This window comes from Pipistrellus hanaki, assembly GCF_964339955.1.
Source record: "Pipistrellus hanaki genome assembly, chromosome: 4".
Lineage (NCBI taxonomy): Eukaryota > Metazoa > Chordata > Mammalia > Chiroptera > Vespertilionidae > Pipistrellus > Pipistrellus hanaki.
In genome coordinates, this window is record NC_140506.1 from 39,008,845 (window position 1) to 39,021,388 (window position 12,544).

The 12,544-nt window shown below is 40.3% G+C and overlaps 1 protein-coding gene across 2 annotated transcripts in view; it reads left to right on the forward strand.

Moving 5' to 3' along the window:
- The window catches only part of RASGRF2 (Ras protein specific guanine nucleotide releasing factor 2), a 174,670-nt gene that overhangs the window by 67,786 nt on the left and 94,340 nt on the right, over positions 1-12,544 (forward strand). For both annotated transcript variants that reach the window (XM_084881300.1, XM_084881301.1), the window contains exons 4-8: positions 618-707; positions 2,884-3,137; positions 5,931-6,010; positions 6,370-6,563; positions 12,139-12,248. In XM_084881300.1, coding sequence (XP_084737426.1) covers positions 618-707; positions 2,884-3,137; positions 5,931-6,010; positions 6,370-6,563; positions 12,139-12,248 — 728 coding nt within the window. The remainder of the gene's footprint in view (positions 1-617; positions 708-2,883; positions 3,138-5,930; positions 6,011-6,369; positions 6,564-12,138; positions 12,249-12,544) is intronic.

Consider the following 12,544-nt stretch of genomic DNA (forward strand, 5'->3'; position numbering starts at 1 on the left):
CAGGTCACAGAACTGAGCTGGAAACAGAAAAAGGTCTCAGGTTGTTTCCATATTTTTTATGTTTTAACCTTTTCTTGGCTGGCTGGGACCAACCCTGTGGGTCTGAAGCTCCCTATGCAGTTACCGTTTCCCCAAGGAGATCTGTGAGTCTCTGTACTGTGTGTAGATGGACTGCCACAGGCTAATTATTCCCACAGGAAAGCATGAGCATTGAGCTGACTGTCATTGCATTTGGAGACCACAGGACATTTCAGGCAGCTCCCTTTAGCAAGGTGGTTGACATGTCACTCAGCTCCTGAGAAGGCCTGGCTTGGTCATCACCGGCTTGGTCATCACTGGCAGTTAGGGTGGAGTTTGGCCCAACATTTCCTAACCCAGATCCCAGTTCACATTTCCACAGGGACTTCTTATAATAACTCGTTACTAATAACAAACCAATACAGGCTTGGGGCGAAGTTCATGCTTCCCCTGCCATAGCACCAAAGCCAGAGAGAGTGAATAAAAACCGAATGTTTCCTGAGAACCTCATATGCTACCTTGTAGACATGACTTCTTATGAGTTATGGCAATAATCCAGTGTTTTCCAGATCATGTAATGGACCTATTTTGTGTTCTAGATTATCGCTCTTAATAAAACCAAGGAACGAATGCGGCCTTACCAAAGCAATCAAGAAGAGGATGATCCAGACATCAAAAAGATTAAAAAGGTAGGATGCTACCGGTTTCTGGCTGCAGAGTAGCACAGCGACCAGTTGTCTTGTAATAATGTCTTTGCCACCCTGTCCCTGCGCTGAGAACATTGGTGTTTCTGTTCTAATGGCCCTTCAAAGTGATCCAGACATGACTACTTTTTCAGAAAAGTTTCAGCTTGAGATTTCTTCCCAGTCCTGAGAATCCCCTTTTGGATTCTGTGGGAAGGATGCTATAACCAGACATTAAGATAATGGTGTGCCGAAACCGGTTTGGCTCAGTGGATAGAACTTCGGCCTGAGGACTGAAAGGTCCCGGGTTCGATTCTGGTCAAGGGCACGTGCCTTGGTTGCGGGCACATCTCCAGTTGGGGGTGTGCAAGAGGCAGCTGATCAATGTTTCTCTCTCATTGAGGTTTCTAACTCTCTATCCCTCTCAATTCCTCTCTGTGTAAAATCAATAAAAAATATATTAAAAAAAAATAATGGTGTTCCCCAGTTGGGTTAATTAGGTGCTGTGTAACTTAATTTTATACCGCTTCTTATTTTGGGGGAGTGTTTTTTTAAATTACATTCAAACCTATTTCTTTTAGCATAATCTTTAGCACTTATTTTTTTGAACACGTGAGAAGATTAGGTAAATCGCTACATCTGCTCAGATGTCTGGTTTATTATTGTTTGTTTCTTGTTCAACGTCCACAAAATCAGCAGATCCTTTGCCATCTTACTGTTATGTATAACTGTACAACTTTTGCAATTAGCCAGACACTGGTGCTCAGTCTAGCTTGCTGTGTTTGCTTTAGGTCATCTGGATTTTGAGTTCGGTAATCTTAATAGTTCTGTGTGAAGCACTTACTTGGTTTTGTTAACATTATGTGGAAAGCCTCACCATTAAACTGTTTATATGTTCTTTATTTCTTAGTCCTGTTTTCCTAAGCTGAATAATTATTCCCTTTCAGTTGTAGCAAAATTTTAGCTAAATATTGCTTAGAATTTGAAATAGAAAAGCTTCTTAGGACTAAGTTATAATGCTTTTAGTTTTTAAGAAATAAAAAAGTAAAATAAAATAAATTCTTTCTTAGAATTTATAACTTTATAAGTTGAATTTGTTTTATGCTATTATGTTATAAGATTCATATTATTGCCTTTCTTTTGATAGTATGCAGTTCATGTAAGCAACAATATCAGTAAAATACAATTTTCAGTGCAGTTGTAGAAGCTGGTCTGTTAGGAAGTGAATGAATCAGCTTTTGCTCAGCAGGAGATAACTGTCCAAATAAAAAGTTTTATTTAATATAAAATTCAATTTAGTTTATTTAAAAAATATACTCTGTTAAATAGAAGAATAACAAAAAAGTAAATAAATTTTACATTTAATAACTTCCCATTTCTTAATAGAAAAAAATTTAAAACTATTTTTAAACTTATTAAATAGATTTTGAAATTAACTATATTGTTTTTCTGTTCCAAATCAAACTAATATCTATGCGAAAAAGGGCTGTTTACAAATGAATTATTTTCTCTATTCTGATCAACACAATTTGTTAACTTCAAGAGACCAAAAATTGAAATTGATTATAACTCATAGAAATTTGCCATTAGATTTTTCCCAATAATATACATATAATTTCTGCCCATATAATTCAATTAAAACATGGTTAATTTTTATTGTTTGGGGTAAGTCAACTGTATGAATGTCTGTAGAAAATTGATAGTGTGCTGACAACACCAGTAGGTAAATGAGAGAATTTAGACATTGCAAAAGAAGAGTAGTTGTTTAAATACATGATAATTTAGACTACAAGGGTAAAACAATATGGAAAAAATAAAAAGTGTAAGACTGAATAGATAACAATGATATTAAAAACAGAGTTGGTAGTGACTTAATGCTCTCAATTATGTGTAAATTTGCAACCTGCTTTGTTGCTGAATCTGCCACTTTAATATAACAAATCCTAATGAATTATCATATAGGCTTTTTATATTTAGAAAGGACCTCAGATATATTTGGTCAATTATTTTATAGATGAGAAAAGAGGACCAAAAGTCACGGTTAGTCAGAAGGTTAGTTGCAGAGCCTTTGAACACCTCTTCTGACAGACGTAAAGAGCCTGTCTCGCAACTCCCTGAGGTTTTCCTTTTCTTTTCTTTCTTCTTCCCCTTCCCCTTCTCTTCCATCTTTTTTGCTCTTTAGGTTCAGAGCTTCATGCGAGGTTGGTTGTGTAGGAGGAAATGGAAGACCATCGTGCAGGATTACATCTGCTCTCCTCACGCTGAAAGTATGAGGAAGAGGAACCAGATTGTGTTCACCATGGTGGAGGCCGAGTCGGAGTACGTTCACCAGCTCTACATCCTGGTCAACTGCTTCCTCCGGCCCCTACGCATGGCCGCCAGCTCCAAGAAGCCCCCCATCAGCCACGACGACGTCAGTAGTATCTTCCTCAACAGGTTTGTCTTGGCACAAATCAGTCCTGTGGAAAACCCGTTTGTATTTCTCAGAATGTTTACTCTACTCGTAAAAAATGAGTTTCATAAATTCACTTTTGTGAGTTTAAGATATTGAAAATAAGAAGGCTATTATTTGTGTTTCAATATTAGTCCAATTTGTATATCTTTATCTTGAATCTTGGCATGTAGTTTTCTGTTTGACATATGTTTTCTCATCATTGTGTGGGGGTATGTGTATGTTGGAGAAGATCATCTCCCTCACAAAACGAAGGAAATGGAGTGATTAATGGGTCTTTACATATGATTTATATAAAAGTACTCTAGGAAGAGCAAAAACTAACAGAGGGCCCGAGATTTTCTAGTAAATCTATTCACTCGATAAATATTTATAGTACAACAATGTGAATATACTGCTTTACTGCTGAGGATTCATCAGTGAACAAAGAAAAAAAAAATCCCTGACTTCATGGAACTTAAATTTTGATGTAGGAAGACAGAAAATGAATAGTTATTAAGTGAACTGTGTAGTACAGGGGTCTTCAAACTACGGCCCGCAGGCCACATGCGGCCCGCAGAGGAATCTGATCCGGCCCGCCACGTTTTTTGGGCAGTGAGCGCAGCCGAGGTGTTACAGTAGGAATTAGTAGTTCATATAGTCCGGCCCTCCAGCTCTCTGAGGGACCGTGATCTGGCCCCCACTTTAAAAAGTTTGAGGATCATGTGCTATTGAATTTTGTAGAAAAATAAAGAAGCAAAGGAGAGACCTAGCCGGTTTGGCTCAGTGGATAAAGTTTCGGCCTGCAAACTGAAAGGTCTCAGCTTTGATTCCGGTCAAGGGCTCATGCCTGGGTTTTGGGCTTGATCCCCAGTGGGGGTAGTGTAGGAGGCAGCCAATCCATGATTCTCTCTCATCATGGATGTTTCTATCTCTCTCGCCCTCTCCCTTCCTCTCTGAAATCAATAAAGAAATATATTTTTTAAAAAGAAGCAAAGGAGATAAAGAGGGAAGGAAAGTGCTTGAGTATTTCACTTAAAATTTTAGTGATTTGTATTTGAGTAGATAATACAGGATCACAAGTCAAAATAATATAAAAACATCAAACAACAGTTAGAAATCTCATTCTTATTCTGCCTTTGCCCACCCCATTCCCCCACTTTCTGTATGTAATAATTTAAATTAATTTCTTATATATCCTTCCAGTGTTTATTAGTGTAGATGAAAGAAAATATGGATTTTGAGTCTTACATTGCCCCTTATTGCACAAAAGGCAATGTATTTTTAATATAGATTTTTCTTTCATGTATCAATATATCATGGACATCTTTTCATATTGATATCTAAAAAACATTCTATTTTTTTTAAATTGCTACAATGTATTACATTATGTGAATGTGCCAGTTTTGTATGTATAGAAAGCACTAAAAAATAAGTTAATGTTTAAAAAAAGGCTTCAGTTGGTGAGGAAGTAAGCCATATGACTGTCTAGGGGGGAAAGTGATGTAGACAGAGCAGACTGTGTGACTGCCTGTGCAAAGGACCCCAGTAGGCCTGACTTGCTTGTTTGAGAAACTGCCAAGGTCTGTGTGGATGCAGGGGGAAGCTAAAGTGTTAACAGTAAGACATTATAAAATTGTTTACTTTTACTTTAAGTGAGATGGGGAAATGTTGGTGGGGTTTTGAGCAGAGAAGTGGCATGACACTACTTATGTTTTAAAAGGCTCACTCTGGCCTCTCAGTTGAGAGCAGACTATAGGAAGATCAATAAGCTAGGTGATGGATGGTTATAGCAGGGAGGCTTGTCAGGCGCCTGTTGTGATAAACCAACTAAGAGATGATTGTGATGGAGAAAGTGGTAAGTGGTTGGATTCTGGGTATATTTTTAGTACAGAGCCAGTAAGATTTGTTGATGATTTTGATGTGGATTTTGAGGGAAAACAAAAAGCAGGTAAAATTCCCAAGGTTTTTGGCCTGAAAAACTAGAGTATGGAGTTGCTATTTACTACATGGAGGAAGACTAGGGAAAATATGAAGAGCTTTTATTTTGGAACTGCCAAGTGTGAGATGCTATTTGCCATCCAAGTGGAGAAATCAAATGAGCAGGGACTGGATACTAGACTGGCATTCAAGGTGGGAGTCTGGGATGGGGATATAAATTTGGAAGTCCAATAGCATATGATTAGTAAGCCGTTAGAATTCATGAGATTGCCAAGGGAGTGGGTACAGATGAATGAGAGAACAAGGTCTGAGCCCTGCCTGGGTTATTCCAACATTTAAAGGTTAGAATATGAAGAAGAGTTATAATGTGACAGTAAAGAGAATCAGTTAGAGTTGCAAGGTGAAAAACAGAAGAGTGAGTTGTCCTGAAAACAAGGCAAGAGGGAATGAATAACTATATCAAAAGGTCAAATAAAATCATAACTTAGAACTGACTATGGGTTTAATAACATGGAGCTCATTGGTAACTGATGAGGGGGTGGGTCCAAAGCCAGAATGGAGAGAATGGAAGGATTGGAATTGGAGGAGAGTATGTATAGAAAACTCTTTCAAAGGAGGGACATTATGAAAAAAAAGAAAAAAAAAAAAGCAAAAAAAAAAGCAGAGAAACAGGGTGGTACTTGGAGATAAATAAAAATGTGTGTGTGTGTGTGTGTGTGTGTGTGTGTAATGAGAAGTCTGATAACATGTGATTGAAAGCCTGGCTTTGCTGTTGTGAGGAAGGAGGGAGATTTCCCCACGTTGGGTGGCAATGGCTCTACTCAAGACTAAATTATACTCTTTTTGCATTTTTATAGTGAAACAATCATGTTTCTGCATGAAATATTTCATCAAGGACTGAAGGCAAGGTTAGCAAACTGGCCTACTTTAATTTTAGGTAAGTGCATGCTTTGGTTCCTCTTACTCTGGCTACCATTAGAGTAAAATATTGATAATTCCAACATTATTCAGCTGAAGCTGTTGAATTTTCCCACTGATCTGAGCTGCTTTAGCCACTGGGAATTTGTCTCCTTGGCCTTTGGGCCCTGCCCTACGACTTGCCTTGCCCCTGGCCTGTCATGGTCATTCTGGGCTAGAGCCAGGCTCTGCCCCAAGAACACTCTGTCCGAGCGGTCACTCAGGCATCTGGTCTGGTCCCCAAACATGTGTGACACCTGGTACTGGGAGGAGCCACCCTAGTACCTTAGGTAATTTACTGAGCACCGAGAGAAACTGCCATTTTACTTCTTCTTTCAGCTGATCTGTTTGATATTTTGCTCCCCATGCTGAACATTTATCAAGAATTTGTGCGTAACCACCAGTACAGCCTCCAAGTGCTTGCCAATTGTAAGCAAAACAGAGATTTTGACAAACTCTTAAAACAGTATGAAGCCAACCCAGCCTGCGAAGGGAGGATGCTGGAGACGTTCCTGACCTACCCGATGTTTCAGGTGAGTCCTCTGGGGGCACTGTGCGCGTCACTGGTTCCAGCTCAGTGTTCCCGATGACCAGAGGGAGATGTGCAAGGATCCCCTGTGAAGAATTATCACACACATGCATCACCTCTCATCTTGATCCTGACCTTGAAATAATCACATTTATGCCCCACAACTCGCTCTCTGCCTAATATATGCAAGAAAGCCAGGCATTTTTTAGACAATTACATAAAAAATGACTTTTTTTTCTTTTCTTTTAAAAAGCAGCACAATGTTCTCTTTATAGAAAGATTCCACGCAGACCTCTTCCATGAAGTCTCCTCCTCCAGCATGTTTAAAAATATTATTAGGGTTGCAGAAATAGGATGCTGTGCAAATGTTCCAGGATACGCTGGTTGCATAAAAGGTTCCCGGGAAGTTGAGTGGACCAGTGGGAAGTCTTATGTTCCTGGCCCTCCTCCCCACCCTGCCGTGAATTGCTGCTGAGTCCCCCTTGGCTGGAGCTGTGGAGAGCAAAGGAGGACCTCCCAGGCGACAGAGGCTGTTGAGACTGAGGAGCCAGAGGCATTAGTTGGGTTGGGGACTCTTGGCCCCTCTCGGGCTACTGCAGGGAGGCTGGGGCTTGTCGTGACATTCACTTTGTGGGATTAGAGCAACCCAAGGGATCAAGTACACTTGTGTTCTTTCCTATATCTTGGGCTTTACCATTAAGAGCCCTTGAGTGAGAATTGCAGAGGCCAAAATGTGAACTGAATTGCCTGTTCTCTTGAAAAGTGTTGATGCTGCTCTTTTGGAAAGGCATTGAGTGTTCCAATGTGGAATTTATGGGGCATCTGGCCAGCCCTTTAAATTGTCATGTTGGTAAACCGAATCCCCGAGTCATGTATGTTAGGGTTTCTGTGGGGAGCTTTGTCCCCCTCAACGCTGACCCCGGTGGATCATTTTCTAGCCTCAGAAAGAAACGTTGGCCTGGTTTGCAATGGTTTATCTCAAAGTTTGTCAAGTCTGTTTGAAATCCTGGAAATTACTATAGAAGTTTAGTAAAATCTCTATAAAAACCAAAAGGATGCATTTGAAATAACTTAAGTATAGTGGAACTTTGTAATGTTATTGTGTGTGTGTGTGTGTGTGTGTGTGTGTGTGTGTTTTCATGGAACTGAATTGTTTGAACTCTTTGCCTCCCTGAGGAAATATTTCACAAGGAAAACTTCAAAGAAAAAAAAAAGTTTTCTTTTTTGGTAACCTTATACAAAATTGTAATTTAAGGTTTATTTACGGTGAAACAATTTTTGGATAGTGCAATGTTCTCCTGGGATTTTATTTGATTTTTTGGCAATTGCCTCTAGGTTATGATTAAAATACTCTAAATTGATTCTGTTCAGCAAACCCAACTCAGGCGAATATACAAAGGCAGAGTTTGAAAGACACATGGAACATTCAGAGAGGTTCCCAGCTCCTTCCCCACCGATGTCTTTCCAATTGCTACTTAACTGCCCCTGGTCAAAGTCTCTCAATGTTTTAAAATGGCAGGCTGCACTTGCACTTTAAGTGACATGTCCAAAAGTTGAGTGTAGGGCCTTGGAAAGGTCTGTGGATTTCTTAAAAATGCTGTGATACTCTTCCACCACCCTGCCTCCCTCCCCATGGAGTTTAAGCCCAATAACAATGGGCATTTTGATTGACCCCACAGACTTCTCAGAATACAGACAAGGACCATTAGACTGGGAATCTTCAGGAGACCTGGATGTCTTGCTCACCCTTTAGTAATAGCTTTGGGGAAAATAATTGAACCAATCTAAATCCCCATTTCCAGATCTCAAAATTGAGGCAGCTGAGCTGTGATTATCTCCCAGGCACTAGCTCTGTGATACTACTCGCATTAGACTGGTTCTGAAAGTTTGGTTAAGTAACTACATGGTGGTGTTCGTCTAGGCCCTAACCCTCTCCGCCTCTGCCAGGACTGTGGTGGCCTCAAACCCTAGAATTTAGCTGAAGAGTCAGATGTTGAGATTCTCTGGCTTCGTCCAAATCAGGGTAACAAAAGCCTCAGCCTTTGAGAACCATTGCTTGCTCTGGGAGAAACCTCAGATTTAAAGAATTTGGCCAGAACTGGTCCAACTGCAAGAAATGGGCAAATTGAAAGAGCACAGGATTGTGCTCTTTATTTATTTGCTTCCTGATAACTATTTTGCTTCCTTATAACTATTTTGAATAGACCAGGAGGGAAAATCATCAGAGTTTGCTGCCCAAGGGCTTCACCCTCATTGATGTCTCTCCTCTGTCTGGTTCATTTGTGTCTCTTCCTCCTGCTGTCTCTCCACGTGACCCATGGAACACTTGGGGGTGGGGTTGCTCTTTCTAGAAGGTGAAAGGTTTTTATTGCTAGGCCCATGTCCATTCCACTCTTCTTGTTCTCCTTTGGTCCTTTCACTAACGAGATGGAATAGTCATGAGGCACTTGCTCTCTCAGATGGTCGAGGCACAGCAATGTCCCTCTGTGTGCATTGTATTGGCAGTGGCACTTCTGCCTTGCTCTGATGTAGGCTGGACACCTTGGGATGCGGGTGGCACAGTTCAGTTTTTTGCTGTATATCAACAGTGAAAGAGATGAGCCTCGTTCATACCACCACATTGTTTCTTTTTGAGCCTATATATGGGGATAGAGGTTGGTGTGGAGCAGAGAAAGGGGAGAGGTGATTGGCAACTTTTAGTCTGTGGATGTGTAGAAAAGTATTATAGTTTACCTCTTTCTGGGCCCCTTGTCCAGTAGGTCAATTGCTGCTGTTAATGCTATGGAAACAGAGGAATTGTAGAATTCGGATGATACAGTGAATTCGGATGATACAGTGAATATACTAGTATCCTCAATTGAACTGTCAGATAAGCAAAACCAAGTGTTGTCAAGAACTTTGTTATGGAAAACAATGTAGTCATTAACATAATTTTTTTTTATGTTGCAAAGACAGTGGCTTGTCTAGAACTGTTTAAATTGGCCTCAGCTGCTCATAAATCCACAGGTAAGCTGATCATGAAATCTGCTTCTGGTGAGACCAGCACCATTAGATGTTCGCCAGAAAGTAGCCACCTGTTTATGGTTATTGGAGAACAAACTAATTAATGTCTATAAAGTGACAATTATTGTTCCGTAACTGAAAGCGGAATGATGGTTCGCCTAGATCAGTGATTTTAACTGGTGTGCCGCAATAATTTTTAAAAGATGCAATACCTGGCTAATTTAGTGAGGGGCACTGACCTCTTTTTCCTTAGATTGTCAAATTTAAAAAATGACAACAGCTAACACAACAATAGCCATCCGGTGTGAATGAATCAAAATTATACCTATATATTTTTTGTCAGATCAGCAAAAAATATAATGAATTTTTTGGTGTGCCACAGAATTTTACTAGTTTATGTGTGTTATGAGATAAAAAAGGTTGAAAACCACTGATCTGGACAGTACTTTTTGTAATTCTTGGGTTTTGGGGGAACAGATTTATAATCAGCACTTGAATATACAGATAAGCTCTTTGGAGAACCGTCCACTTCTCTGCAGAATGTTCTTTGCCCACTTTTTGGCAGTTTCAGGCATGTTTGTTCCTTCACTTTCTTGTGGAAAAGGCCAGTTACTAAATTTCAAATCTATTCTCTTGAACCTCAGCCAGGGAGCTCTCTAAAATAGATTGAATGAATGGGGGAGGATCATGGAGGTATTGACTAAACTCAGTTTAGTGGGGTTTTGGTGTACTATAAGTAGTCAGGCTCTCCCACTCCTGCCCTCTTTGTTATGAAAAACTGAGTATCTTAGCTGGTGATGGCCTTGATTTTTTTTGTGGACTGCTAACTTAGAGGAAAACTTTCATCAATCATGGGATTATGAAAAAGGGGTATTTGAAAGCATACTTGTCCCAGGAGCTTCACCAGGTGGCACAGCCCTACAGGCTGTCTCGCTGAGAAGTCTATGGGGTGGGAGGCAGCAGGACTCCTGAGGGAAGGGTCTGCTCTTCCCCACCTCCCATGACTAGGGAGCCTGTAGCACTGCTGAAACCTTGACTTGATGGCATTCTCTAGGATGTGATCCCGAGCAGGAGCCACAGATTGATGTCTGTGTTGATGGTGCTGCCCTCTGTGCTGCACACATAAATGTGGGCATCCAGTAAATATCAGTAAATTACCCAGTGAAGGCCACCACTGCCAAGAGAGCAAAAGCAGATCTGTGGAGAGATGCACCAACACCATGTCAGGTCAGAATGCAAGAGCTACCCACGGGGCCCTGGAAACTTTTACTTCCTTCATTCTCAGGGCTGCTTTCAGGTGTTGAGTGAGAACCCAGCCCTAGAGCAGGCTTACCGGGCTAGTGCACTGGTCAGAGCTGGGCTCATGGCTGGCTCTGCCATTTACTATGAGGACACATTGGGAAAATTACTGACCTTTCCACACTTAGTTTCCTTATATGTAAAATGGGGAGGAATCTTAGGTTGTTGGAGGATTACGGTATATGCACATGTAAACCATGAGCACCTGATCTGACCCGCCGTGAGCAGTGTGATGGCAGCTATTGTTCATGTATGTTATTAAAATTAAACCCTCTGCCCCTGGTTCCTAACAAATTTCAGTTTCTAAGCCAGTAAAATTCAAATATGTTGAATCACTGAAATTTGAGTTAAGTCTCTGCTATAGTCTGTTAAACCCTTCAGAGAGTTGGTGGAGTTTCTTCTGCCTTTGGCAGAATGTGGGTAGCCTATAAACAAAAGTACAAGTAAGTAACCTAATTAAACAATACTTTTTACTGCTACAAGGAGGATCAGAATATAACAAGGGTGAATATACCTTCTCCCAAATTTTAATTATTTTTTTTAATAAATATTTATTTCTAGAGAGAGAGGAAGGGGGGGGGGAGGTAGATAGATAGATAGATAGATAGAGACATTGATGTGTGAGAACTGAACATTGATTGCCTGCTCCTGCACTCCCCCTACCTTGGATAGAGCCTGTAACCCGGGCATGTGCCCTGACCAGGAATCAAACCGGCAACCTTTTGGTGCATGGGACAATGCCAACCAACTGAGCCACACTGGCCCAGGCCCAAGTTTCAATTCTTACCTGGTAAAGAGAACATTACAGTAGGATTGTTAATTTTTTTAAAAAAATTATAAACAGACAAATATATATAACATACAGACTCTAGTGACTTGATGATAACTATATCTGTTTCCCTAAGAACCAATTTTCAAAGATTATGATTAAGAACTGCATGATTATATTAAAATTTCTAAAGAAACTAACAATACTTTATTACTCTTTTCATGTGTTCATGTGTGTGTGTATATGTATATGTGTGTGTATGTGAGATGTTTGAATGTAGTTCATTTTAAACGTTTTAAAATACATTTCTTTTTTTCTTCTCTATTGATTAAGGTATTACATATGTGTCCTTATCCCCCTTATTGCCCCCCACTCCCCAACGCATGTATTTCTTAAAAAATGTTTGTAGAACAATTACAACCATAAGAGTAGAGACGAACTTCTTGGAAGTGATGAAGGTGTTACTGATCCTCACCTCAGGCTCACACTGGCCTTTGTTTGCATTTAGATCCCCAGGTATATCATCACAATTCATGAACTGCTCGCTCATACACCCTATGAGCATGTGGAGAGGAAGAGTCTGGAATTTGCAAAATCAAAACTGGAGGACCTGTCCAGGTGCGCATAGAACCTAGGCTAGCAGCCTGTTCCAGGAAAGCAGCAAGTTAGTCTTTGGTGGAAACCTAATTGTATGTCTAGGGAACAAGAGGCAAGACACACAGCTTCTCAGATTCACCCGAAAGTTTAACGATAGCCTTGAGATCGGGTGAACTTTGGATTACGGTGGAGAATGTTGACATTTCTTTCAGCATAATATATAGAAAAATGACTTTTTGTTGCATTTTTGTATTCACATTTGCCAGGAGCTGGAGAATGCATATCTTGGATTTATCAGTAGCTTTTCAGTGTTTCAG